Source organism: Pseudophryne corroboree, chromosome 3 (assembly GCF_028390025.1).
Source record: "Pseudophryne corroboree isolate aPseCor3 chromosome 3, aPseCor3.hap2, whole genome shotgun sequence".
NCBI lineage: Eukaryota > Metazoa > Chordata > Amphibia > Anura > Myobatrachidae > Pseudophryne > Pseudophryne corroboree.
The window spans coordinates 67,353,639-67,378,312 of record NC_086446.1 but is presented as its reverse complement, the minus strand read 5'-3'; the positions used below and the strand labels follow the sequence as shown (position 1 = coordinate 67,378,312).

General features: G+C 47.9%; 1 protein-coding gene across 1 annotated transcript in view; it reads left to right on the top strand.

Moving 5' to 3' along the window:
* LOC135054748 (oocyte zinc finger protein XlCOF29-like) overlaps positions 1 to 22,969 on the top strand; it is a 74,946-nt gene extending 51,977 nt beyond the window's left edge. Inside the window, exons 3-5 of the mRNA XM_063958053.1 lie at positions 2,906 to 3,097; positions 20,924 to 21,002; positions 21,088 to 22,969. Coding sequence (XP_063814123.1) covers positions 2,906 to 3,097; positions 20,924 to 21,002; positions 21,088 to 22,403 — 1,587 coding nt within the window. The 3' untranslated portion in view covers positions 22,404 to 22,969. The remainder of the gene's footprint in view (positions 1 to 2,905; positions 3,098 to 20,923; positions 21,003 to 21,087) is intronic.
* Positions 22,970 to 24,674: the final 1,705 nt, after the last annotated feature.

Sequence of the window (24,674 nt, the reverse complement as noted above, 5' to 3'; positions counted from 1 at the left end):
GATCACATGCTGCAGTTTTTTTCGCAGCGGTCCGATCGGGTCAGAACTGCGCATGCCAGATGGCCATTGTTGCCTAGCGATCGCCTCTGCCTGATTGACAGGGAGAGGGTGGCACGGCAGCGTTTGGCCGACGTTTTTGGAGCACGGTCCAGCCAACGTGGGCGGGGGGCAGGCCGCAGCGGCTGCGTGACGTCACACACAGCCGCTGTGACCCTGGCAGCGACAAGTAACTCCCGGCCAGCCACAGGAGCTGTGCTGGCTGGGAGTTACTCTACAAGTACAAAAGCATCGGTACTTATACGGTGGAGGCGGGCCAGACATGCGGGGCGGACTAGCCCTGTGCTGGGCTTCCCCCCTGCTTATCAGGTGATTAAAATATCTACCTAACTTCATATGTACTAGGTAGGTCCGTTTTCCCTATCTTAAATTAATTTCCTAAACTGCTATATAACAAGGTCCCCTGTTCATCTCTAGGAATCATTATGAACTCTGCTTAATTTACACAGATAGCGTACAGCACAGTGTGGTGGAAGCAGCAGCACCACAGACTTGTTTTCATGTCTTCTCCCAGTCATCTAGTGACTCTGGCTGTTCTGCCTGTCTGCCCTGGAGCTAGTGAGCCGTTTCAAGTGAGCGGCGGTTCTTCGGTGGCTGTTCACTGACAGACTGTGTCTGTCTGTGTGATGAGATCATGAGAAGAAGAAGTGACTCGCTCCCGGCAGGAAGTGGAACAAAGGCGGCGCAGTGAGCGGCGGTTCTTCACTGAGTCAGTGTCAGTGAAGAACCGCCGCTCACTGCGCCGGCTTTGTTCCACTTCCTGCCTGGAGCGAGTCACTTCTTCTTCTCATGATCTCATCACACAGACAGACACAGTCTGTCAGTGAACCGCCGCTCACTTGAAACGGCTCACTTAGTAGAGCCGGCTCAAAAGAGCGGCTCAATAGTGAGCTACCCATCTCTACTCAGTTTAGAAAATGTGCCCGGAGGAGCCGGTCACAGCTAGGGGAGCTCTTAGAGCTTTTCTGGGTTTTTTTAAAGATGTTAAGCACAGGGAGGCAACAGCCTCCCTGCTTCGTGTGATTTAGGGGGGGGGGGGGGGGAGGAGTGGTGTCCAGCCCTCAGAGGTTAATGGCCACTATCTCCGCTGACAGGACACTGAGCTCCTGAGGGTGATGATCGTTAGCCCCCGAGGCAACCGCTCACTCCCGCAGCTTCCCCCCCGCACATCAGTGTCGGTGATCGTAGCTGTGCTAAATTTAGCACAGCTACGATCGAGTCGGAATGACTCCCATTGAACAACAATGGTCATTCTTCTAAACTTTTTTTATTTAATCTCCGGACCATCTGGTACATTGATTAAATTCCTGACACATTTGTCCTCAAGTATTTGGACCAAAAACCTGACGATTTTAAACGTTTTCATTAAAAAAAATAGAAATATAATTATGCCTGTAGCCCACCAGCTGAGAAAATGCTCCAACCCTTATGTTTAATCATTTTATTGCCAGTCTTCCATTATGATGGAAATTATGTTTTTGGAACCCATCTGTTGAGCTGCCCCGTCTTGTAGAAGAGTTATATCCATACATTACGAGATAAAGTCCAATAATGTGACGGGCTTAAACTTTAATGAGAACATTAGCAGAAATCTTGGGGTAAATTTACTAAGATGGGAGTTCTATTTAAGATGGGATGTTGCCCTTAGCAGCCAATTAGATTCCAGGTATTATCTTCTAGAAGGTGCTAGATAAATGAGAAGTAGAATGTGATTGGTTGCTATGGGCAACATCCCATCTTAAATAGAACTCCCATCTTAGTAAATGTACCCCCTTGAGTCTAAAACCGTGGTCAGAATCTATGGTCAAACATAGCTGCCAGTTCTGATGGGCTAGAAAATGTATTGTAGCTTTCATACCAAGCCTGTTACTATTACCCTGCATTTTTGTTATTTGTAGATGAAAACAATATGGCTTCTATGATAGACATACCTTCTATTCTCAACTAATGGTGGTAGTCTTCCTGCAGTAGATATTCTGATGATTGCTTAGTCAGTCTTGGTCATGGTTCAAATTGAAAAATCCAAAGACTCCCCCCTCCTTGAGTTACATAGCCCCTTGATTGCCAAATTTCTGATCCTTGGGTGGTCTATTTCACCAGAATGGAAATCTCAGCTGTATCTATTTTACGGGATCCGGTCTGAAGATCGACAGTGTCTAGGTCGACAATGTTTAGGTCGACCACTATAGGTCAACAGTCACTAGGTCGACATGGATGGAAGGTCGACAGGGTTTCTAGGTCGACATGTGCTAGGTCGACAGGTCTAAAGGTCGACATGAGTTTTTAAAAAAAAAAAATTTTGGGGGGGGGGATTTTTTCATACTTAACGATCCACGTGGACTACGATTGGAACGGTAAAGTGTGCCGAGCGAAGCGAAGGCACCATGCCCGAAGCATGGCGAGCGAAGCGAGCCATGCGAGGGGACGCGGTGCACTAATTTGGGATCCCGGTCACTTTACGAAGAAAACGACACACAAAAAAAAAATATCCTCATGTCGACCTTTAGACCTGTCGACCTAGCACATGTCGACCTAGAAACCCTGTCGACCTTCCATCCATGTCGACCTAGTGACTGTCGACCTATAGTGGTCGACCTAAACATTGTCGACCTAGATACTGTCGATAAAACGAACCACACCCCTATTTTACAGCTGTAACCATAGTTCATTACTTGTTCCATGGCTGTGCTGAAAAGCTTATTGGCTCCAAACCCTAATCCACCCTTTCCATGAATGATTCTATTTATTTAATCCGTCATGGTTCAGGAAGGTATTACTCATGTTTCATAGAGCATGTTTATTGAGGGAACTCCATAGTCCTATAACGTTTGTCTCTTCCTTTATATAGGAATGCACAGTAGTGAAGAAGACATCTGGTGAGCATGTGATAACCAGCAGCCACCCCCGTGCGTCAAGAAGACTGAGCAGGACCAAGAGCTCTATCACGGTGCCTCCACCTCACCCACTGAAACATGAGAGGCACAATGACCTGAAGATCATGGAACTCGCCAACAAGATAATTCAGCTGCTGACTGGAGAGGTGACTGCTGGGAATGGGACATTATACAGTAACACCAGGGGATGTGTCTGGGTGAAGACTGTCATTGTGTGTGTATCAGGTTACTATAAGGTGTCGGCATATCACTATTTCTCCAGCAGGGTCCACAGGTTATCCACAGGATATCCACAGGATAACATTGGTGCAAATCCACTGTCGCTTCATCATATCCCAATCGGTCAAAGCTTTTTGGCCTCCCAGCATGCAACGGGCCCGTCCATATATCCCCGCCTCCAGCTCAGGCAAATCAGTTTTCTCTTGCGTCCTAGAGGATGCTGGGGTCCATATTAGTACCATGGGGTATAGACGGGTCCACCAGGAGCCATGGGCACTTTAAGACTTTGATAGTGTGGGCTGGCTCCTCCCTCTATGCCCCTCCTACCAGACTCAGTTTTAGAGATGGGCAACTCAGCTCTTTTCCGTGAGCAGCTCTGAACGGTTCAGCTCACGGAAAAGAGCCGGTTCTTTTGAACGGCTCACTGGGTCACAGGCAGGAAGTGGAACAGAGCCGGTGCAGTGAGCGGCGGTTCGTCACTGACTCGGTGGAACTGCCGCTCACTGCGCCGGCTCAATAGTGAGCTACCCATCTTTAATTCAGCCCTTCAAATTTACCAGTATCGTATTCATATAAGCAAAATGCAGTGTATATGTTCCCAAAATGGATTAAATATAATTTTAATACTTTTACTATTTTATCCTTAACATAAACTAGTACAAGTGACTTCAAACATATACATACCTCTTCCACAACACTATTAACCCCAAACCAGTAATTGCTCCTTAACAGGTGATTAAAATATCTACCTAACTTCATATGTACTAGGTAGGTCAGTTTTCCCTATCTTAAATTAATTTCCTAAACTGCTATATAACAAGGTCCCTCTAGGAATCATTATGAACTCTGCTTAATTTACACAGATAGCGTACAGCACAGTGTGGTGGAAGCAGCAGCACCACAGACTTGTTTTCATGTCTTCTCCCAGTCATCTAATGACTCTGGCTGTTCTGCCTGCCTGCCCTGGAGCCAGTGAGCCGCTCGAGTGAGCCGTTTCAAGTGAGCGGCGGTGGTTCACTGACAGACTGTGTCTGTCTGTGTGATGAGATCATGAGAACTGACTCGCTCCCGGCAGGAAGTGGAACAGAGCCGGCGCAGTGAGCGGCGGTTCTTCACTGAGTCAGTGTCAGTGAAGAACCGCCGTTCACTGTGCCGGCTCTGTTCCACTTCCTGCCTGGAGCGAGTCAGTTCTTCTTCTCATGATCTCATCGCGCAGACAGACACAGTCTGTCAGTGATCCGCCGCTGAAGAACCGCCGCTCACTTGAAACGGCTCACTTAGTAGAGCCGGCTCAAAAGAGCGGCTCTATAGTGAGCTACCCATCTCTACTCAGTTTAGAAAATGTGCCTGGAGGAGCCGGTCACAGCTAGGGGAGCTCTTCCAGCTTTTCTGGTTTTATTGTTTTTGTTTTTTTTTTGTTTTGTTTTTTAAAGATGTTAAGCACAGGGAGGCTGCTGGCAACAGCCTCCCTGCTTCGTGTGATTTACGGGGGAAGGGGAGTAGTGTCCAGCCCTCAGAGCTTAATGGCCACTATCTCCGCTGACAGGACACTGAGCTCCTGAGGGTGATGATCGTTAGCCCCCGAGGCGAACGCTCACTCCCGCAGCTTGCTGCCACCCCCTAACAGAGCCAGAAGATCGTGGTGGTGAGTGTGTCCCCCGTGACCCGATAAGCGGGGAGCCGGGGTGAATGGCGGCATCAGGGTGGGAACACAGTACTGACACTGCGCTCCGGAGGCTCAGCTGTACATATGGTGCAGCGCTTTGAGGGGCTCCTTGGGCCAGCGCATATACCCTAAAAAACTGGTCACTGAACCTATCAGGGACGTTGTTCTGCTGCTGGTATAAATTACCTCAGGCCAGTATAATCCTGTAAGTGCAGGAAGCCGTGCCATGTTTGGGGGCGGAGCTTCTCCTCAGAGCGGACCCAGCAGCTCACCAGCGCCATTTTCTTCCTGCAGTTCATCACTGAGAGACGCTGACAGGGAGTGCTGACCCTCCACGTGACTCCAGCTATCCTGTGCGGTACCAGGGGGTCGTAGAAGGGAGGGGGGGGGGGGGGGGGCTGTAATTTCACTGTGTAATCTATTAAGGTACACAGTCAGCACCAGGCAGTTACTCTGTCACTGCTTACTGGGGCGCTGTGTGTGGCTGGCTCCAATCTCTGTGTTTCTCTGAAGGTACTGGGAAAACTGTGTCTGCCATTTTCCTAGGTGTATGCTGATTATCACATAGCCATGTCCAGGGACTCTGTGTCTTGTGCGGCAGAATATGTATCTTCTCCAGAGGAATCCATTCCATGTACACAGGAATGTAATGTTTTGTCTCAGCCTTCCGAATCCGAGCCCCAGTGGGTGGCTTCTATTAAGGGAATGATATCCCAGATTTACACTAGGATTGCACATTATGAAACTGAATCACAGATTTTAAAACCATCTGTGGAGGTTTTGTGTGGTTCTGTCCCCACTACCTCAAAATCACCTGGTGTATCGAAGAAACATGCGCTTGCTCAGATTATGCAGGTCGTCACGGACACCGACTCTGACACGGCAGACGGTGATGGGGATGTGTGGGGGGGGTGAGGCTTCCCTGGCAAGAGGGGTGCAACTCATGATTGACGCTATTAGGAATGTATTACACATTACTGACAAACCACCTGAGCAGGTAGAGGAGGCTTACTTTACAGACAATAAGAAAGCCTCCCCGACCTTCCCTGCGTCTAAGGAATTAAACGCATTGGTTGAAAAATCGTGGGAAAATCCAGAGAAAAAATTCCAGATCCCAAAGAGGGTTCTTGTGGCTTTTTCTTTCCCTGATGATGGTGGTGGGGGGGGTGGGGGTGGGGGTGGGGGGGGGGGGTGGGAATACCCACCTATAGTAGACGCCTCTGTATCTAGACTGTCTAAAAAGGTGGTGTTACCTGTCCCGGGGTCTACCGCTTTGAAAGAACCGGCAGACCGAAAGATTGAAACTACGCTCAAATCCAAATACACTGCTTCAGGAGTGGCGTTAAGGCCCACTATTGCCTGTGTATGGATTTCTAAAGCCATAGTAAAGTGGTCAGGCACATTACTAGAGGACTTAGATTCTATGGATAGACATTGAATTGTTTTTACGTAACGTACAAGATTCTGCGGGTTTCATGGTGGAGGCCATGAAGGAGAAGTGTGGAGAACCTACCCTTCACAGGTCAGGCTCTATTTGGGGAAGCATTGGATGCGTGGATCTCCACGGCAACCGCTGGTAAGTCAACCTTTCTTCCCTCAGCCTCTCAAACGACGAAGAAACCCTTTTCTACATCCTCGGTGCAGTCCTTTTGGTCTGCAAAAGCTAAAAAGTCCAAGACTCCTACCACTTTCTTCAGGGGTGGCCGAACTAAATCCAAAAAACCGGCACCTGCAGGTTCCCAAGACCAGAAACCTGCCTCTGTGTCCTCAAAATCTTCAGCATGACGGTGGACTTCCCTTCCTGGAGAACGGGCAGGTGGGAGCGAGGCTCAGATGTTTCAGTCACGTCTGGGTGTCGTCCGGTCTGGATCCCTGGGTACAGGATATTGTGTCCCAGGGGTACAAACGGGAGTTTCAAGAGCTCCCACCCCACAGGTTCTTCAAATCAGGTCTGCCAGCTTTGCTGTCAGACAGGGCTATCCTTCAGGAAGCCATTCACAAATTGGAAAGGGCAGATGTAATTGTTCCAGTTCCACCTGATATGGTAAACCAGGGTTACTATTCAAACCTCTTTGTGGTACCGAAACCGGATGGTTCGGTCAGGCCAATTTTGAACCTGAAGTAGCTAAACCCTTATTTAAGGGAATTCTAGTTCAAAATGGAGTCTCTGAGAGTGGTGATCTCAGGGCTGGAGGAGTGAGAATTTCTGGTATCCTTGGACATCAAGGATGCATACCTCCACATTCCGATTTGGCCACCACACCAGGCTTATCTCAGATTTGTGCTGTTGGACTGTCACTATCGGTTCCATGCACTGCCGTTCAGCCTCTCCACAGCACCAAGGGTGTTCACCAAGGTAATGGCGGAGATGATGAGCCGCCGCAGGCAGGAGTTGAATCTAATCCCTTATCTGGACGATCTGCTGATAAAGGCATCTTCCAGGGAGAGGTTGTTGCAGTCCATTGCTCTCACGACTTGACTGCTCAGGGAACATGGATGGATCCTGAATCTTCCAAAATCACATTTGGAGCCGACAAGGAGATTCTTTCCTTGGGATGATCCTCGACACGGAAGTGCAGAGGGTATTTCTACCGGTGGAAAAGGCGTTGGTGATCCAAAGTATGGTCCGGGATGTCTTAAAACCTACCCGGGATCCGGTTCATCAGTGCATTCGCCTTCTGGGGAAGATGGTTGCCTCCTACGAGGCTCTTCAGTACGGAAGATTTCATGCATGGCCCTTCCAACTAGACCTCCTGGACAAGTGGTCGGCATCTCATCTGCACATGCACCAGAAGATAAGTCTGTCACCGAAAGCCAGAATTGGTGGCTACAATTGCCTCGCCTTCTAGAAGTCCGCAGGTTCGGGATTCAGGACTGGGCACGGTCACCCAAGGGGAAACCTTCCAAGAAGGTGGTCAGGTCTGGAATCCAGTCTTCCAATCAACATTCTGGAACTAAGGGCCGTATACAACGGTCTTCTACAAGCGGCACATCTTCTACAAGATCGGCCATTCAAGTGCAGTCGGACAATGTAACGACGGTGGCCAACATAAACCGACAGGGCAGAACGAAGAGCAGAGCTGCAATGTCAGAGGTAACAAGAATCATCATCTGGGCAGAAAGGCACGCGTTGGCGCTGTCAGCAATCTTCATTCCGGAAGTGGAGAACTGGGAAGCGTACTTCCTCAGCAGACACTATCTCCATCCAGGAGAGTGGGGCCTCCATCCGGAGGTGTTCAGAGGTGACAAATCTTTGGGGTGTACCTCAAATAGACATGATGGCCTCCCGTCTCAACAAGAAACTTTGGAGGTACTGTTCCAGGTCAAGAGACTCACAGGCAGTGGCGGTGGACACCCTGGTGACTCCGTGGGTGTTCCAGTCAGTGTACGTGTTTCCTCCACTTCCACTCATTCCAAGGATTCTAATGCTCATAAAGAGAACAAGAGTTCAGGCGATCCTCATTGCTCCGGACTGGCCAAGAAGGGCTTGGTACGCGGATGTTCTGGATCAACTGCTGGAAAATCCGAGGCCTCTTCCTCTTCGGGAGGACCTACTGCAACAGGGGCCGTTAGCTTATCAAGACTTACCGCAGCTACGTTTGACGGCATGGAGGTTGAACGCCAGATATTAGGTCGGAAGGGCATTCCGAACAAGGTTATTCCTACCCTGATACAGGCTAGGAAAGGAGTAATGTCTAAACATTACCATCGCATTTGGAAAAAGTATGTATCTTGGTGTGAATCCAAGAAGTTTCCTACGGTGGAGTTTTAACTGGGACGGTTTCTCCTCTTCCTGCAAGCAGGTGTGGATATGGGCGTGAAGTTGGGATCCGTAAAGGTCCAGATTTCGGCCTTAACCATTTTCTTCCAGAAACAACTGGCTTCCTTTCCTGAGGTTCAGACTTTCTTGAAAGGGGTTCTGCACATCCAGCCTCCCTTTGTGCCGCCTACGGCACCCTGGGATCTTAACGTGGTGTTACAGTTCCTCCAATCAGATTGTTTCGAGCCTCTACAGGAGGTTGAGGTCAAATTGGGGAAGGCTGTCACTTTGTTGGCCTTAGCTTCTGCTAGACGTGTGTCGGAGTTGGGGGCTTTGTCTTGTAGAAGCCCATACTTGATCTTCCATGAAGATAGACCTGAGCTCCAGACACGTCAGCAATTCCTTCCAAAGGTTGTGTCAGCTTTCAAATCAACCAACCTATTGTGGTGCCAGTTGCTACGGTCTCCTCAATTTCATCAAAGTCCTTGGATGTTGTAAGGGCTCTGAAAATCTATGTGAAGAGGACTGCTCGTCACAGGAAATCGGATTCTCTGTTTGTCCTGTATGATCCCAAGAAAATTGGGTGTCCTGCTTCTTTGCAGATGATCTCTCGCTGGATCAGGGTCACTATCCAGCATGCATATTCTACAGCAGGATTGCAGTGTCCAAAATCTGTTAAAGCCCACTCTACTCGTAAGGTGGGGTCTTCCTGGGCGGCTGCCCGGGGTGTGTCTGCTTTACAGCTTTGCCGAGTGGCTACTTGGTCAGGGTCGAACACGTTTGCTAAGTTCTGCAAGTTTGATACTTTGGCCACTGAGGACCTAAAGTTTGGTCAATTGGTTCTGCACATCCGCATGGTTCTAATATGGTCCCCAGCATCCTCTAGGACGTAAGAGAAAATAGTATTTTAATTACCTACCGGTAAATCCTTTTCTCGTAGTCCGTAGAGGATGCTGGGCGCCCGCCCAGCGCTTCGTTATCCTGCAGTGGTTACTTAGTTCAGTACTGCTTTGTTCTTGGTTAAGTACTGTGTTTTTTTTTTCTTACTTCGTTAAGTAATATTGTTCAGCCGTTGCTGAGTTTTCAAGCTGGTTAGCTTGGTTTGCCTTGTATGAGTGGCGAGATTCACATCAGCTCACAATCTGTGTAAAATCCTTCTCTTGAAGTTGTCCGTCTCCTCGGGCACAGTTTCTATACTGAGTCTGGTAGGAGGGGCATAGAGGGAGGAGCCAGCCCACACTATCAGTCATAAAGTGCCCATGGCTCCTGGTGGAACAGTCTATACCCCATGGTACTAATATGGACCCCAGCATCCTCTACAAACTGCGAGAAAAGGATTTACTGGTAGGTAATTGAAATCCTATATTTGTGTGGTGTGGCAGGAGCCGGACCATGGTCAGAGGGCTGCTGGTTTTTAGCAGCCCTACGCTTTCTTATTTTATTTTTATAGTCTTACTATTTTTTTTCTTGAGTGATCTTTCTAAAAAGCGTCTTATACGCAACAACGCTTATCCAAGAGTACAGTGCTGTTTCGGCGGGCATCTGTGTCGGATATACTAGCAGGTCCAGCAGACGTTGCCAGGCTGTGGCCGGAGCACGGGGAGAAGGTAAGTCATCGGTTCCGCTTAGAAGGGGAATACGGACACAGCCGCACTGTTTTGGGAAGAGACTACCAAACAGTTGCTGACGCGGCTGCCACCTCGAGGTGCACCAGCGCTAGGCCTTAGGGATCATAGGCTCCTGGAATAGTATGAGGCCGCGATCCCTAGGGTTGATGTCAGCAGTGGGAAGTCAGACGCTCTCCTGGTCGCACCTCCTGCCGGTTCATGACCAGTTTCCTCCGAGTCTCCCACCATGAACTGTTTTCCCGCTCCCGTCGGAAACGCTGTATACGAAGAAGACCCAGTCGCAGCATAGGCGGCTGTGTGACTGGTGCGTCTGTGTTTACTATAGGTTCATGGAGCGGCATTGTACACTAGTAGCGTCTAGATCCACTCAGCGTTCGCAAACATATTGATCAGTCCTGGAAGCGGGGTGAGTCTCCCTGTATCCCACTCTGAGTATGGGTAATACAGCACTAAGTCTATATCTACCTTTGAGTACGAATAGTTAGATAAGTGCCTATTGCATATGAGTCTGTATACTATTACTGTTTCGTTCGCTGTGCGTTTAAATACGGTAGATCTGTTTAAACATGATTCAGTAATATGTTCTCCTACATACTTGAAATGTAGTCGTAGTTGATGATGTGCTCATATTGCTTATACTAATGTATAACATATGACTGACTGCTAGTGTGATTGCTGACTTTACTATATATTCTGTTAGGTTTTTTTTTTCTATTCCGATCCTTAATGCTGGTGCATGGGTGGGGTCGGATTGTATGTCACTTTAAAAAGCTCAAAGTGATTACAGTCACAAATTGTGTAGTACACTGTGGAAGTGTTGATTATTTATTATGTCTAAGAGCGGCAAAGGTGGGGAAGATACACTCAGAGCAACACCAACACTCATATCATGTTTGTCTTGCAAAGCTGGGTTAACCTCTCAGGATCTGGTTCAGGAAGGTTTGTGTGCAAATTGTTTTAGCTTTCACCAGGGTCTCTTGAAAAATACAAGGCAGATTCAGGTGCAGGTAGATCCGCCTTGGGCTGTTTGCACAGACATTATCCAGTATAGCTGAACGGATAATTTCAACTCCTGTACCAGGGATAGGTTACACGATTAACCCTTACATGCAGCTTCCAACCTGCGGTTTATTACTTCCAGCAGCAGCCTCTCAAAAGAAACAGGCTTATAAGCCAATGGTAAGTAAATCTTCATCCTCACAGGCTAAATATGTTTCAGATGAGGTTTCATCGGAGGATGAAAGCTCTAAAGCTCTGCTTCGGCATACGAAGAGGAGGAGGAAGGTCTCAGCTCAGTGGATATAGCAGAGTTTATTAAAGCAATGAAAGCCATTCTATCCTTAGAGGATTCAGCAGAGCCTGTGTTAAAAACCAAGGCACATGTGTTTAAACGTCCCAAAACAGTTAAGACTGAGTTTCCGGGGTCAGATCCGGTGACGGAAATCATGGAAGAGGCTTGAGCTACGCCCAATAAGAAGTTTGGAATTCCTAGGAAATGGAATTCCAATTATCCTCTTCCAGCTGGGGATTGTTTAAAAAGGGAGGTGGCTCCCAAGGTAGATACGCATGTGATTCGATTAGTGCAAATATCTACATTACCTTTGCCTTCAACATCATTAAATGATGTCACGGATAGGAGAGTGGATGGTTTTTAAAAAAACATTTCTTTTACGTCCTAGAGGATGCTGGGGACTCCAAAAGGACCATGGGGTATAGATGGGATCCGCAGGAGTCATGGGCACACTAAAAGACTTTGACTGGGTGTGAGCTGGCTCCTCCCTCTATTCCCCTCCTCCAGACCTCAGTTAGATTCTGTGCCCAGGAGAGACTGGACACACACTAGGGGAGCTCTACTGAGTTTCTCTGGAAAGACTTTATGTTAGGCTTTTTTATTTTCAGGGAGACCTGCTGGCTACAGGCTCCCTGTTTCGTGGGACTGAGGGGAGAGAAGTCAGACCTACTTCTTCTGAGTTAAGGGCTCTGCTTCTTAGGCTACTGGACACCATTAGCTCCCAGAGGGTTCGATCACTTGGTGCGCCTAGCTGCTTGTTCCCGGAGCCGCGCCATCACCCCCCTCACAGAAGCCAGAAGAAAGAAGCCGGGTGAGTATTAGAAGAACAGAAGACTTCAGTGACGGCAGAAGACTTCAGTAACGGAGGTACAGCGCAGCGGTCGCGCTGCGCTCCATGCTCCCACACACACACACCAACGGCACTCACAGGGTGCAGGGCGCTGGGGGGGAGAGCGCCCTGGGCAGCAGTTACTGAGGGTCTTTTTTCACTGGCAAGATGCATATTCGGTGCCCGGGCACCGTATAAGATAACCCCGCCAGTATAAATAAATTCAAATTTAAGCGGGACTACAGCGCGCCGGGAAGGGGCGGGGCTTAGCCGCACAGCTTACCAGCTCCATTTTATCTCTCCACAGCCGCTGCAGAGACGCTGGCCCGGACCTCCAAGCTCCTTACAAGTAACAAGGGAGCAAAACGAGGGGGGGGCACAGGCAATTTGGTGCTTTATATGTTTATATTTGACAGCGCAACCAACATATATTATTTGTTTAGTAGTATATGGGCGCTGGGGTGTGAGCTGGCATACTCCCTCTGTGTTCTCTCTACAGGTTTCCCTGTGGGTCTGTCCCCTTTCTTTGGACGGTGTGAGTGTGGGTGTGTCGGTACTGCGTGTTGACATGTCTGAGGCTTAGTTTTCCTCCCCGGAGGAAGTTACTGGGGGCGTGGAAAAAGATTTGGGAATGACACTGTCGGCACAGCCGACTGCTGATTGGGTGAATATGTTGAGTACATTGAATGCAAATGTGGCGTTATTGTCTAAGAGGCTGGATAAATCTGATTCTCAGACACAAACATGGAGGAAATCCATGGAGGACACTTTGTCTCAGGTGCAGACCCCCTCGGGGTCACAAAAACGTTCATTTACCCTGATGGCAGATACAGATACCGACACAGACTCTGATTCCAGTGTCGACTTCAATGAGGCTACTTTACATCCAAAAGTAGTTAAGAGTATTCAGTACATGATTGTGGCTATTAAAGATGTTTTGCATATTTCTGAAGAGCCCCCTGTTCCAGATAAGAGGGTTTGTTTGTATAAGGGAAAAAAGCCTGAGGTGACGTTTCCCCCCTCTCATGAACTGAACGCTCTTTGTGAAAAGGCTTGGGAGTCGCCTGGCAAAAGGTGGCAGATTCCCAAGAGAATTTTTATGGCATATCCTTTCCCCTCTGACGACAGGGAGAAATGGGAGTAGTCTCCCAATGTGGACAAGGCTCTGTCTCGACTGTCCAAAAAGGTGGCGCTTCCGTCTCCTGACACGGCTGTCCTCAAGGATCCGGCGGATCGCAAGCAGGAGACGACATTGAAGGCCATTTTCGTTACTACTGGTGCTCTACTCAGGCCTGCTGTGGCGTCGGCGTGGGTGAGTAGTGCTATTGCTAAGTGGGCTGATAATTTAGCTTCTGATATGGATACCCTTGATAAGGATAATATTCTTTTAACTCTTGGTTATATCAAGGACGCTGCAGATTACCTAAAGGATGCGGCGAGGGATATTGGCCTCGTGGGATCAAGAGCAAATGCCATGGCGGTCTCAGCCAGGAGGGCGCTGTGGATTCATCAATGGAATGCTGATGCCGACTCCAAGAAAGCTATGGAAGCTCTTCCTTTTAAAGGTAGTGTCTTGTTTGGTGAGGGCCTTGCTGACCTGGTGTCTACCGCTACTGCGGGTAAGTCATCTTTTCTTCCTTATGTTCCCACACAACAGAAAAAGGCGCCTCATTATCAGATGCAGTCCTTTCGGCCTAATAAATACAAAAAAGGAAAGGGCTCGTCCTTCCTAGCTTCAAAGGGTAGAGGAAGGGGAAAGAGGTCGCCTGCCGTGTCTGGCACCCAGGACCAAAAGTCCTCCCCCGCCTCTACCAAGTCCACCGCATGACGCTGGGGCTCCCCTGCGGGAGTCCGTGCCGGTGGGGGGCCGTCTCCGATTCTTCAGTCAGGCCTGGGATCCTTGGGTCTTAGACATAGAGTCCCGAGGGTACAGACTGGAGTTTCAGGAGATGCCCCCTGTCGCTTTTTCAAGTCGGCCTTGCCAGTTTCTCTTCCAGAAAGGGAAGTGGTAAATGCTGCGATACAAAAGCTGTGTCAACAGAGGGTCATTGTACCGGTTCCCCCGTCCCAACGGGGGGAAGGGTTCTAATCGAGCCTCTTTGTCGTGCCGAAGCCGGACGGCTCGGTCAGACCAATTCTGAACCTAAAATCCCTCAATCCATACTTGAAAACTTTCAAGTTCAAGATGGACTCTCTTCGAGCTGTAATCTCCAGCCTAGAAGGGGGTGATTTTATGGCGTCAGTCGACATAAAGGATGCCTATACGTCCCGATATATCCTCCTCATCAGGCCTTCCTAAGATTTGCGGTGCAGGATTGTCATGACCAATTTCAGACGTTGCCGTTTGGGCTTTCCACGGGCCCGAGGGTTTTCACCAAGGTAATGGCGGAAATGATGGTACTCCTACGCAAGCAGGGGGTCACAATTATCCCGTACTTGGACGATCTCCTGATAAAGGTGAGATCAAAGGAACAGTTGCTAAGAAATGTGGAACTCTCCCTGTCGGTTCTGCAACATCATGGTTGGATTCTAAATTTGCCAAATTTGCCAAAGTCTTACTTGATTCCGACGACTCGGCTGCCCTTCTTAGGCATGATTCTAGACACGGAACTACGGAGGGTGTTTCTTCCGGCGGACAAAGCTCTGGAAATCCAGACCATGGTCAAGGAGCTTCTGAGACCGACAAGAGTGTCGATTCATCAATGCACTCGAGTGCTAGGGAAGATGGTTACGGCTTACGAAGCCATTCCGTTTGCCAGGTTTCATGCCCGGGTGTTTCAGTGGGATCTGCTGAACAAATGGTCCGGGTCTCACCTGCACATGCCCTGAAAGATAAGTCTATCTTCCAGGACCAGAATTTCTCTCCTGTGGTGGCTGCAAGGTTCTCACCTTCTAGAGGGACGCCAATTCGGAATCCAGGACTGGGTCCTGCTGACCACAGATGCAAGCCTCTGAGGGCTGGGGTGCAGTCACACAAGGAAGAAGTTTCCAGGGAAAATGGTCAAGTCAGGAGTCTTGTCTCCACATAAATGTTCTCGAGTTAAGAACCATTTACAACGGCCTCCTGCAAGCGAAGAACATTCTTCAGCGTCTCCCTGTCCTGATCCAGTTGGACAACATAACAGCGGTGGCGTACGTAAACTTCCAGGGCGGAACAAAGAGCAGGGCGGCAATGGCGGAGGCCACAAGAGATCTCCGCTGGGCGGAACAGCACGTGAGCACTCTGTCAGCAGTCTTCCTTCCGGGCATGGACAACTGGGAAGCAGACTTGCTCAGCAGACACGATCTCCATCCAGGAGAGTGGGCCCTTCATCAAGAGGTATTTGCAGAAGTGACAAGGCGTTGGGGAATTCCTCAAATAGACATGATGGCGTCTCACCTCAACAAGAAGCTTCCGAAGTATTGTTCCAGGTCGAGGGACCCCCAAGCCAGTGCAGTGGACGCCCTGGTAACTCCGTGGGTGTTTTAATCGGTGTATGTGTTCCCTCCTCTTTCTCTCATTCCAAGAGTGTTGAGGATTATAAGACGAACAAGGGTTCAGGCAATACTCGTCGTTCCAGATTGGCCACAGAGGGCCTGGTATCCGGATCTTCAGGAATTACTAGTAGAAGATCCTTGGCCGCTTCCTCTAAGAGAGGACCTGTTACTGCAGGGGCCCTGTGTGTTTCCGGACTTACCGCGGCTGCGTTTGACGGCGTGAAGGTTGAACGCCAAATCCTAGCTCGGAAAGGTATTCCTGGGGAAGTCATCCCCACTCTCCTTAAGGCTAGAAAGGAGGTAACGGCAAAACATTATCACCGTATTTGGAGAAAATATGTGTCGTGGTGTGAAACCAAAGCAACTCCTGCGGAGGAGTTCCACTTGGGTCGTTTCCTCCACTTTTTACAGGCAGGCGTGGATGCAGGCCTGAAATTGGGTTCCATAAAAGTGCAGATTTCAGCTTTATCTATTTTCTTTCAGAAAGAATTGGCCGCCCTTCCTGAGGTTCAGACTTTCGTGAAGGGAGTGCTGCATATCCATCCTCCGTTTGTGCAACCCGTGGCCCCGTGGGATTTTGAAGTGGTGTTACAGTTTCTTATGTCTCACTGGTTTGAACCTTTACGAAAGGTTGAGTTAAAGTTCCTCACTTGGAAAGTGGTCATGCTTTTGGCCTTGGCGTCTGGCAGACGAGTGTCAGAATTGGCGGCTTTGTCTCACAAGAGCCCATATTTGATTTTTCATGTGGAATTGAGGACTCGTCAACAATTTCTGCCGAAGGTGGTTTCTTCGTTTCACATAAATCAACCTATTGTGGTACCTGTGGCTATGGAGGCTGTCGCAGTCCCAAAGTCTCTTGATGTCGTAAGAGCTTTAAAAATTTATATCGCCAGGACGGCTCTTGTTCGGAAAACGGAAACACTGTTTGTCCTTTATGCTTCCAAAAAGATTGGAAATCCTGCTTCCAAGCAGACTATTGTGCGCTGGATTTGTAATACTATTCAGCATGCTCACTCTTCGGCTGGGTTGCCATTGCCGAAGTCAGTAAAGGCCCATTCTACCAGGAAGGTGGACTCGTCTTGGGCGGCTGCCCGAGGGGTCTCGGCACTACAACTTTGCCGAGCAGCTACGTGGTCGGGTTCAAACACTTTTGCTAAGTTCTATAAGTTTGATACCCTGGCTGAGGAGGACCTCATGTTTTCTCAATCGGTGCTGCAGAGTCGTCCGCACTCTCCCGCCCGGTCTGAAGCTTTGGTATAGACCCCATGGTCCTTTTGGAGTCCCCAGCATCCTCTAGGACCCAGTGCGGACTGTTACTTGCAGTTGTGTTATTGGTTGTCGTTTTTCGATTACACGATGGTTGTGTATCGGTTATATTCAGCTTGTTGCTGCTTTTTTCATTCATACTGTTATCTGGTATTCCTGCTAATCCAATTGTACGGTGTGTTTGTGGTGTGAGCTGGTGTGTATCTCACCTTTTGATTTAACATAAATCCTTTTCCTCGAAATGTCCGTCTCCCCTGGGCACAGTTCCTATAACTGAGGTCTGGAGGAGGGGCATAGAGGGAGGAGCCAGTTCACACCCAGACAAAGTATTTTAGTGTGCCCATGTCTCCTGCGGATCCTGTCTATACCCCATGGTCCTTTTTAGAGTCCCAAGCATCCTCTACAGACTAGGAGAAAAGGATTTACCGGTAGGTATTAAAATCCTATTTTTTTCCCCTTTCTGGGGCAGTCATAAGGCCAGCCATGGCTTCAGCTTGGATGGCAAAGGCAGTGGCTGCCTGGGCTGATGCATTGGAGGGGGATTTTTCAATGGCAACTAGAGAGCAAAAATCCAATATAGCACACATAAAACAGGCTGCAATGTTCTTGGAAGAAGCAGCATTGGATATTGGTACTATTGCCTTCAGGGCATCAGCCTCAACAGTAGCCGCTCGCACATACGTGGAAAGCTGATTCAGAATCTAAGAAGGTTTTGGAATCTGCCTTTTTCTAGAGATATTCTTTTTGGTAAAGAATTGACAGATATTTTGGAGTCCGAAGCAGACTCCAAGAAGGTCAAATTTCCTTCCACATACAGTTTCAAAAATAAAGTTCCAGCTTTTTGGCCTTTTCAGTCTCAAGGAAAAGCTAAAGAGAAAAGTGATGGCAGGCAGCCCCAGTACATGTCTCGTAAGACTAAAAAGCATTGGGCTACCAGAGGACCGGTTGGTAAAACAGAAAATAAGCCATCAGCCTGATGGTGCGGTTCTCCACCTGGGGGATCCCAGGGTGGGGGGGGGGGGGGGGCGACTTCATCAGTTTGCACAGAATTGTCAGCAGTCTACAACAGATGCCTGGGTGCAGGAAGCGGTATCTCTAGGTTATGCTTTTGCCTTCAAGAAACACCCTCCTCAAAGCTTTTTTTTTGTACCAGTCCGTCTCAGGTAGAGACAAAGGCCAGGGCTTTGCAGGGGCAGTTCAGAAATTGCTTCAGTCAAGAGTAGTCATTCCAGTTCCTCCTGCACAATGAGGACAGGGTTTTTACTCCAACCTATTTCTAGTTCAGAAGTCAAATTGGTCATTCCGGACCATTCTCAATTTCAAAGTGCTGAACAAATACATATGGGTACCTCGGGCTCACATGGAGACTTTACGTTCCATCATTTTGGCCATGGAGCCAGGGGATTAGATGTATCCCTGGATATCCAGGATGCTGACCTACATGTTCCTATAGCACTGTCCCATCAGTGCTATCTCAGGTTCGCTATACTCCAACAGCATTTTCAATTCCAGGCCCTACCTTTTGGGTTAGCCACAGCCCCCAGAGTATTTACCAAGATTATGGTGGTAATGGTAGCGTATCACCGCCAGCAGGGAATGAGAATATTTCCATACTTAGGCAATCTTTTAATCCTGGCACAGTCGCAGGAATTGCTCCTATGTCATCTGCAACAGACAGTAACGTGTCTGCAAAAGCATGGGTGGCTCATCAATTGGGCAAAATCGTCTCTGGTTCATTCACAGTGGATGAGTTACTTGGGGCTGTACTGGATTCAAGCCTTCATAGAGTAATTTTACCTCTGAACAAGATATCCAAGGTTCAGTCAATGATTCTGGAGTTGGTACACAGTCAAAAGGTATCCATTCACACAGCAATGCTTGGTCTCTGCAGCATCTGACCCTTGCCAAATGGAATGGGTTGCATCAGATGATAAAAACGCAGACTATGGTCCTTACGATGGAAGTAAGAAGGTCATTAGCCTGGTGGCTGCAGACATCCCATCTGGACAAGGGGAGTCCCTTTTGGATACCAGATTGGGAAATTCTGACAACGGATGCCAGTCTCCAGTGCTGGGGAGCAGTGTCAGGAAGGTTGTGTTACCAGGGGCAATGGACTAAGGAAGAAGGTTTCCTGCCAATAAATATATTGGAACTTCAGGCCATATACATGGCACTTATTCAGGCAAAAGACATTCTTCGGGGAAAACCAGTTCCGATCCGCTCGGACAATGCGACTGCAGTAGCGTATCTTAGCCATCGGGGTGGAACTCGCAGCCGAAAAGCGATGGAGGAAAGTTGCACACTAACGTGGGCAGAACTTCATCATCCAGCCTTGTCCGCAGTGTTCGTTCCAGGAGTCCTAAACTTGGAAGTGGATTTTCTCAGTCGACACTCCATTCAGGCAAGCGAATGGGCTCTACACCCGGAGGTCTTCCAGACTCTAGTAGACAGGTGGGGGTTGCCAGAGATAGATCTCATGACGTCCCATCAGAACAACAAAGTTCTTGCATACGGGTCAAGAACAAAGGATCCCAGAGCGATCTTTGTGGATGCTCTGTCGCTAAGATGGGATTTTCATCTGGCCTATGTGTTTCCTCCCATCACCCTATTACCCAGGGTGGTTACAAAGATAAATCAAGAAAAGGGTGCTGTGATACTAATTGCTCCGGCTTGGCCCAGAAGACATTCGTACACAGATCTGCAAAGAATGTCGATGGTTGCTCCACTCCTGCTCCTTCAACGTCCAGATCTACTGATGCAGGGTTCTTGTTATAACAGACATCTGGATCGATTATCTTTGACGGCGTGGCTCTTGAAACTTCTATCCTGAAGTCAAGAGGATTCTCACAACAGGTAATTCAAACAATGCTCAGAGCAAAGAAATCTTCCTCAGCTCGCATTTATCACCACATATGGCAAACCTATATTCATTGGTGCAGTGAACGGAAAATGGACCCTAAGTCTTTCAGAGTTTCCAGGGTCTTAGCATTCCTTCAGGCAGGAGTGGATAAAGGTTTGAAGGTGGCAAGTGTCAGCATTGACTGTATGGTTCCAAAAGAAAATTGCCAACTTACAGGATGTGCATACTTTTTTTTGTCCAGGGAATGCTGCGCATTCAACCTCCTTTTGTTCCTCCTACAGTGCCTTGGGACTTAAATTTAGTTCTAAAGGCCCTTCAAGTTGCCCCATTTGAATCACTTAATAAAGTGGATCTTAAATGGTTGACCGCTAAAGTTCTCTTTCTATTGACCATGGCGTCAGCTAGAAGAGTCTCAGATTTAGGGGCATTGTTGTGTCGTCCTCCATTTCTGATCTTTTATCCAGATAGAGCAGTTCTTAAAACTAAATCTGGGTATCTTCCCAAGGTGGTTTCTAAATTTCACCGTAATGAAGAAATTGTAGTCCCGGCTTTCCAGGAACCGGGCCTTTCTGCGGGAGATGCATCACTGGATGTCGTCCGTGCCTTAAGGATCTACGTGGTTCGTACCAGTGCCGTCAGAAAGACATATTCTCTCTACGTGTTTCTACGGATTTCACAAGAGAGGATGTCCTGCTGATAAACAGACACTGGCAAGGTGGCTTCGGATGACTATTTCAGAAGCATATTCTCAAGCTGATCTCCCTGTTCCAGCTAATGTCTCTGCTAACTCTACTCGTTAGGTAGGTCCATCATGGGCAGCACAACGTGGTGCTTAAGTAGAACAGATATGTAAGGCAGCCACATGGTCTTCCATTGCTTCATCGTATCCCAATGTTATCCTGTAGATCCTGTGGACTTAGGAGAAATACCGTTATCAACGGTCAGTTCTTACCATAACGTATATTTCTCCATGCAGGAGGGGGAATATATGGAGGAACACAAGGGCCTGTACAAGGAGTTCATAATTGAGAATCACCAGCCCCTCACATCACTGGGTAAGATACTATGATCACAGCAAAATTAAATAAGCTAAGGGTACATTATATATTTTGAAATATTAACAAAATTTATTTCCAACAGGTCTACCTAATGAAGCTGCAACCAAACATTCGTCTACCCATAATAAGGAGGGATCAGCCTCGAGTGATGGAGGAGATCTCACAGACACTGACATGTATACACCCACATATCATAAATCTACTTATAAAAAGGAGGAACCAGCCTCATGTGATGGAGGAGACCTCACACACACTGAAAATTATACACCCACAGATCATACACCGTATACATCTTATAAAAAGGAGGAGCCAGAGTCATGTGATGGAGGAGATCTCACACACACCGAAAATTATACACCCACAGATCATACACCGTATACATCTTACAAAAAGGAGGAGCCAGAGTCATGTGATGGAGAGGACCTCACAGACATTGATCATTATACATCCACATATCATACACCGTATACGTCTACTTATAAAAAGGAGGAACCAACCTCATGTGATGGAGATGACCTCACAAATATTGATCATTATACATCCACATATCCTACACAGGATACATCTACTTATAGTAAGGAGGAACCAGACTCGTGTGATGAAGTAAACATTGCAGACAATGGCATGTATACATCCACATATAATACACGGTATAGATCTACTATTAATAAGGAGGAATCAGTCTCAAGTGAAGAAGGAAATTTCCCAGATAGTGAGAGTAATACGGACACTAACTCTACACCATTCCAATATATACGTGTTAAAATAGAGGATGAGGTAGAATTGTGGGAAACAGATGATCAGTCAGATCAAAACATATCCGAGCAGCACAGTCCCGGGGACGGGGTCGTGCAACCCCTGCACGCTACAGGCAAAGCAGACGAGTATAACTGCACCAAGTGTCCAAGGACATTTCCAAGTAATTTAAGTCTTTTGAGACACCAGAGAGCACACATAGAGAAGAAGTTCACTTGTACAGATTGCGGGAAGCACTTCCTGTATGAGTTTCACCTGTATTCCCACCAACTGAGTCACTCCAGAGAGAAGTCGTTTCCCTGTCTCACGTGCGGAAAGTGCTTCGACAGGAATTCATACCTCCTTGTGCATCAGAGAACTCACAGAGAAGACCAGCAGTTGCCCTGTCCGGAGTGCGGCAAATGTTTTTCCAAGAGGTCAAATCTCAAAGCACATATGATCATTCACACCGGGGAGAAGCCATTCGCCTGTTCTCAGTGCGGGAAGCGGTTCAACATGAAATCCAATCTTACTTCGCATCAAGTCGTCCACACGGGAGAAAAGCCGTTTTGTTGCCATGGCTGTGGGACTATTTTCAACCGGAGATCCAGCCTTATCGTCCACCAGAGAAAACACATCTGCAAGAAACACGTCAAAAGCTAGGTGTGTTCAGCAGACTCGTCGAGTCTTAAAAGTCATCAGATGATTCACATCGGGGGTGGGGGGAAGCTCTTTCGTTGGTCTGGGTGCGAGGTGTGTTTATACCGGAAGTCAACTCTTATTAGATCCACCAGATTGTTCATAGCGGAGAGAAGCCATATTTATGTTCCGAATGCAGCAAGTGTTTCCTGGCTAGATCGAACTTTACAAACCACCATAAAATACAGCGGGATAGTACTGCGTAGTGTTACTGGTCGCTCCTGATATGGGACTTGGGCTTCTAGCGCTTTATTTATTTCTCAACGTCTTTTTTCGCACACCTTGTAATGGTTTTGCCATTTTCCTCTTCCCCCTTTCTTCCTCCCTCCCCCTTCCACGTGGTGTTTTATTGATGTAACCTTCTATACTATCCGACACACAAAAAAGTTGTAAAATTGAAGTGGATCTGGCAAATCTTTATTGTATTTCTTTATCTTCTTGCATTTTGATTATGTAAGCTTTGTTGCTATGTGATTGTTGTACATTTTTGTCTTCCACTCTTAGAAATAAAGAGATTACAAAAAAATACACATGGGATAGTAGTAAGGGATTTCTGAATATGGCAAGGCTGTTATAACATAGACAATGGGCCAGATGTAATGGCGCTCGAGTTGGCAGGAGGTGCGGGCTCCCGGCCAAACTCAGATATATTTTTTTTAAAGCGCCAATTATGTCCAAGGCAAAACCTTGCCTTGTAAATGATTGCAGCTTTAAAGAAAAAAAAAAAAAGTCGACAGCGAACCCTCACCTCTGGCCAACTCTGGCATCGTTACATCCGTCCCTATATCCAAGGAAGAATTCAGACAAAGAACTGCTTTGAGTTCATTTTGTTGACCTGTCAAATATTTTGACACGCAGACCCATGCCCCAAGTACAGATGGTGTAATGGTTAGCATTACACTGGGGTTGCTTCTATTTTGCAGGAGTTGCGAGACCAAGGACTGCGATGCTATTGCAGTTTCCTTGGGGTTGCTGGCCTCCTTGCGACAAAGTCCAAGTAAGGTCAGACCAACTCAGACTGCAGTCGTAGATGATCATGGCGAGCGATCGCTGTCTTCATCCCGAACTGCGATGGCATCGCAGTTTTTAACAATCACAAATGCAGGACGGAGGTGTTATGTACCTCCTGCTTTGGCATTGCTAAGGATCCTAATACAAAACTGCTAAGCAACTTTGCAATTACGATCTAACCTGAATACAGAGATGTGATTGCCTAATAGGTGAATCGCTAAAGCATGACATAGTCGGAGCATTCACAGGCATCGTTACATACACAATCCATTGCCGCCACAATTGTTGAGCTGTGAATTGTGGAGATCCAGAAAAAAAAAATAGCTTGTGACCTTTTCTCATTGATGTTCGTTATGTATTTCTCGTACGTCCTAGAGGATGCGGGGGTCCACTTCAGTACCATGGGGTATAGACGGTTCCGCAGGAGCCATGGGCACTTTAAGACTTTTCAAAGGGTGTGATCTGGCTCCTCCCTCTATGCCCCTCCTCCTGACCTCAGTTTTAGAAATGTGCCCAGGCAGACTGGATGCACTCCAGGGTAGCTCTACTGAGTTTCTCTGAAAAGACTTGTGTTAGGTTTTTTATTTTCAGAGAGAACTGCTGGCAACAGTCTCCCTGCTTCGTGGGACTGAGGGGGCAGAAGTAGGAACCAACTTCTTAAAGCGTTTCATGGCTCTGCTTCTGCCTGACAGGACACCATTAGCTCCTGAAGGGTACTGAACGCTAGCTGTGCCTAGATGCTCACTCCCACAGCACGCCATCACCACCCTTGCAGAGCCAGAAGTCAGAAGATAGGTGAGTGTTAGAAGATAGCTCTTCAATCAAGGTGATGGCTGAAGGTACCGCGCGGCTGGCGGGAGCGCAGTGTGCTATACTGCCCACACAACACAGGCACTGCACGGTGGGGGGGCGCCCTGGGCAGCATGAAACCGTAAACTGGTAGAAAGGGGGCATAAGATGCCATGGCACAGCCCTACCCCCTCCAGTATAAATAATATTGTCAGAATCTCTGAGGAGAAATGCGCTATTGCAGGGGCAGGGCTTCCTCCTCAGTCAGCCAGCACACTGCTCAGCGCCATTTTCTCTCTCTCCTCAGGCTGCAGAGACAACTCTGGACCTCCTCCACTACTGTATACAAGTATCAGGGTGCAAAACGGGGGGGGGGCACAGTGAAATTGGTGCTTTACATTGCGTATTTACATTATAAAAAAGCGCTGTATGTCA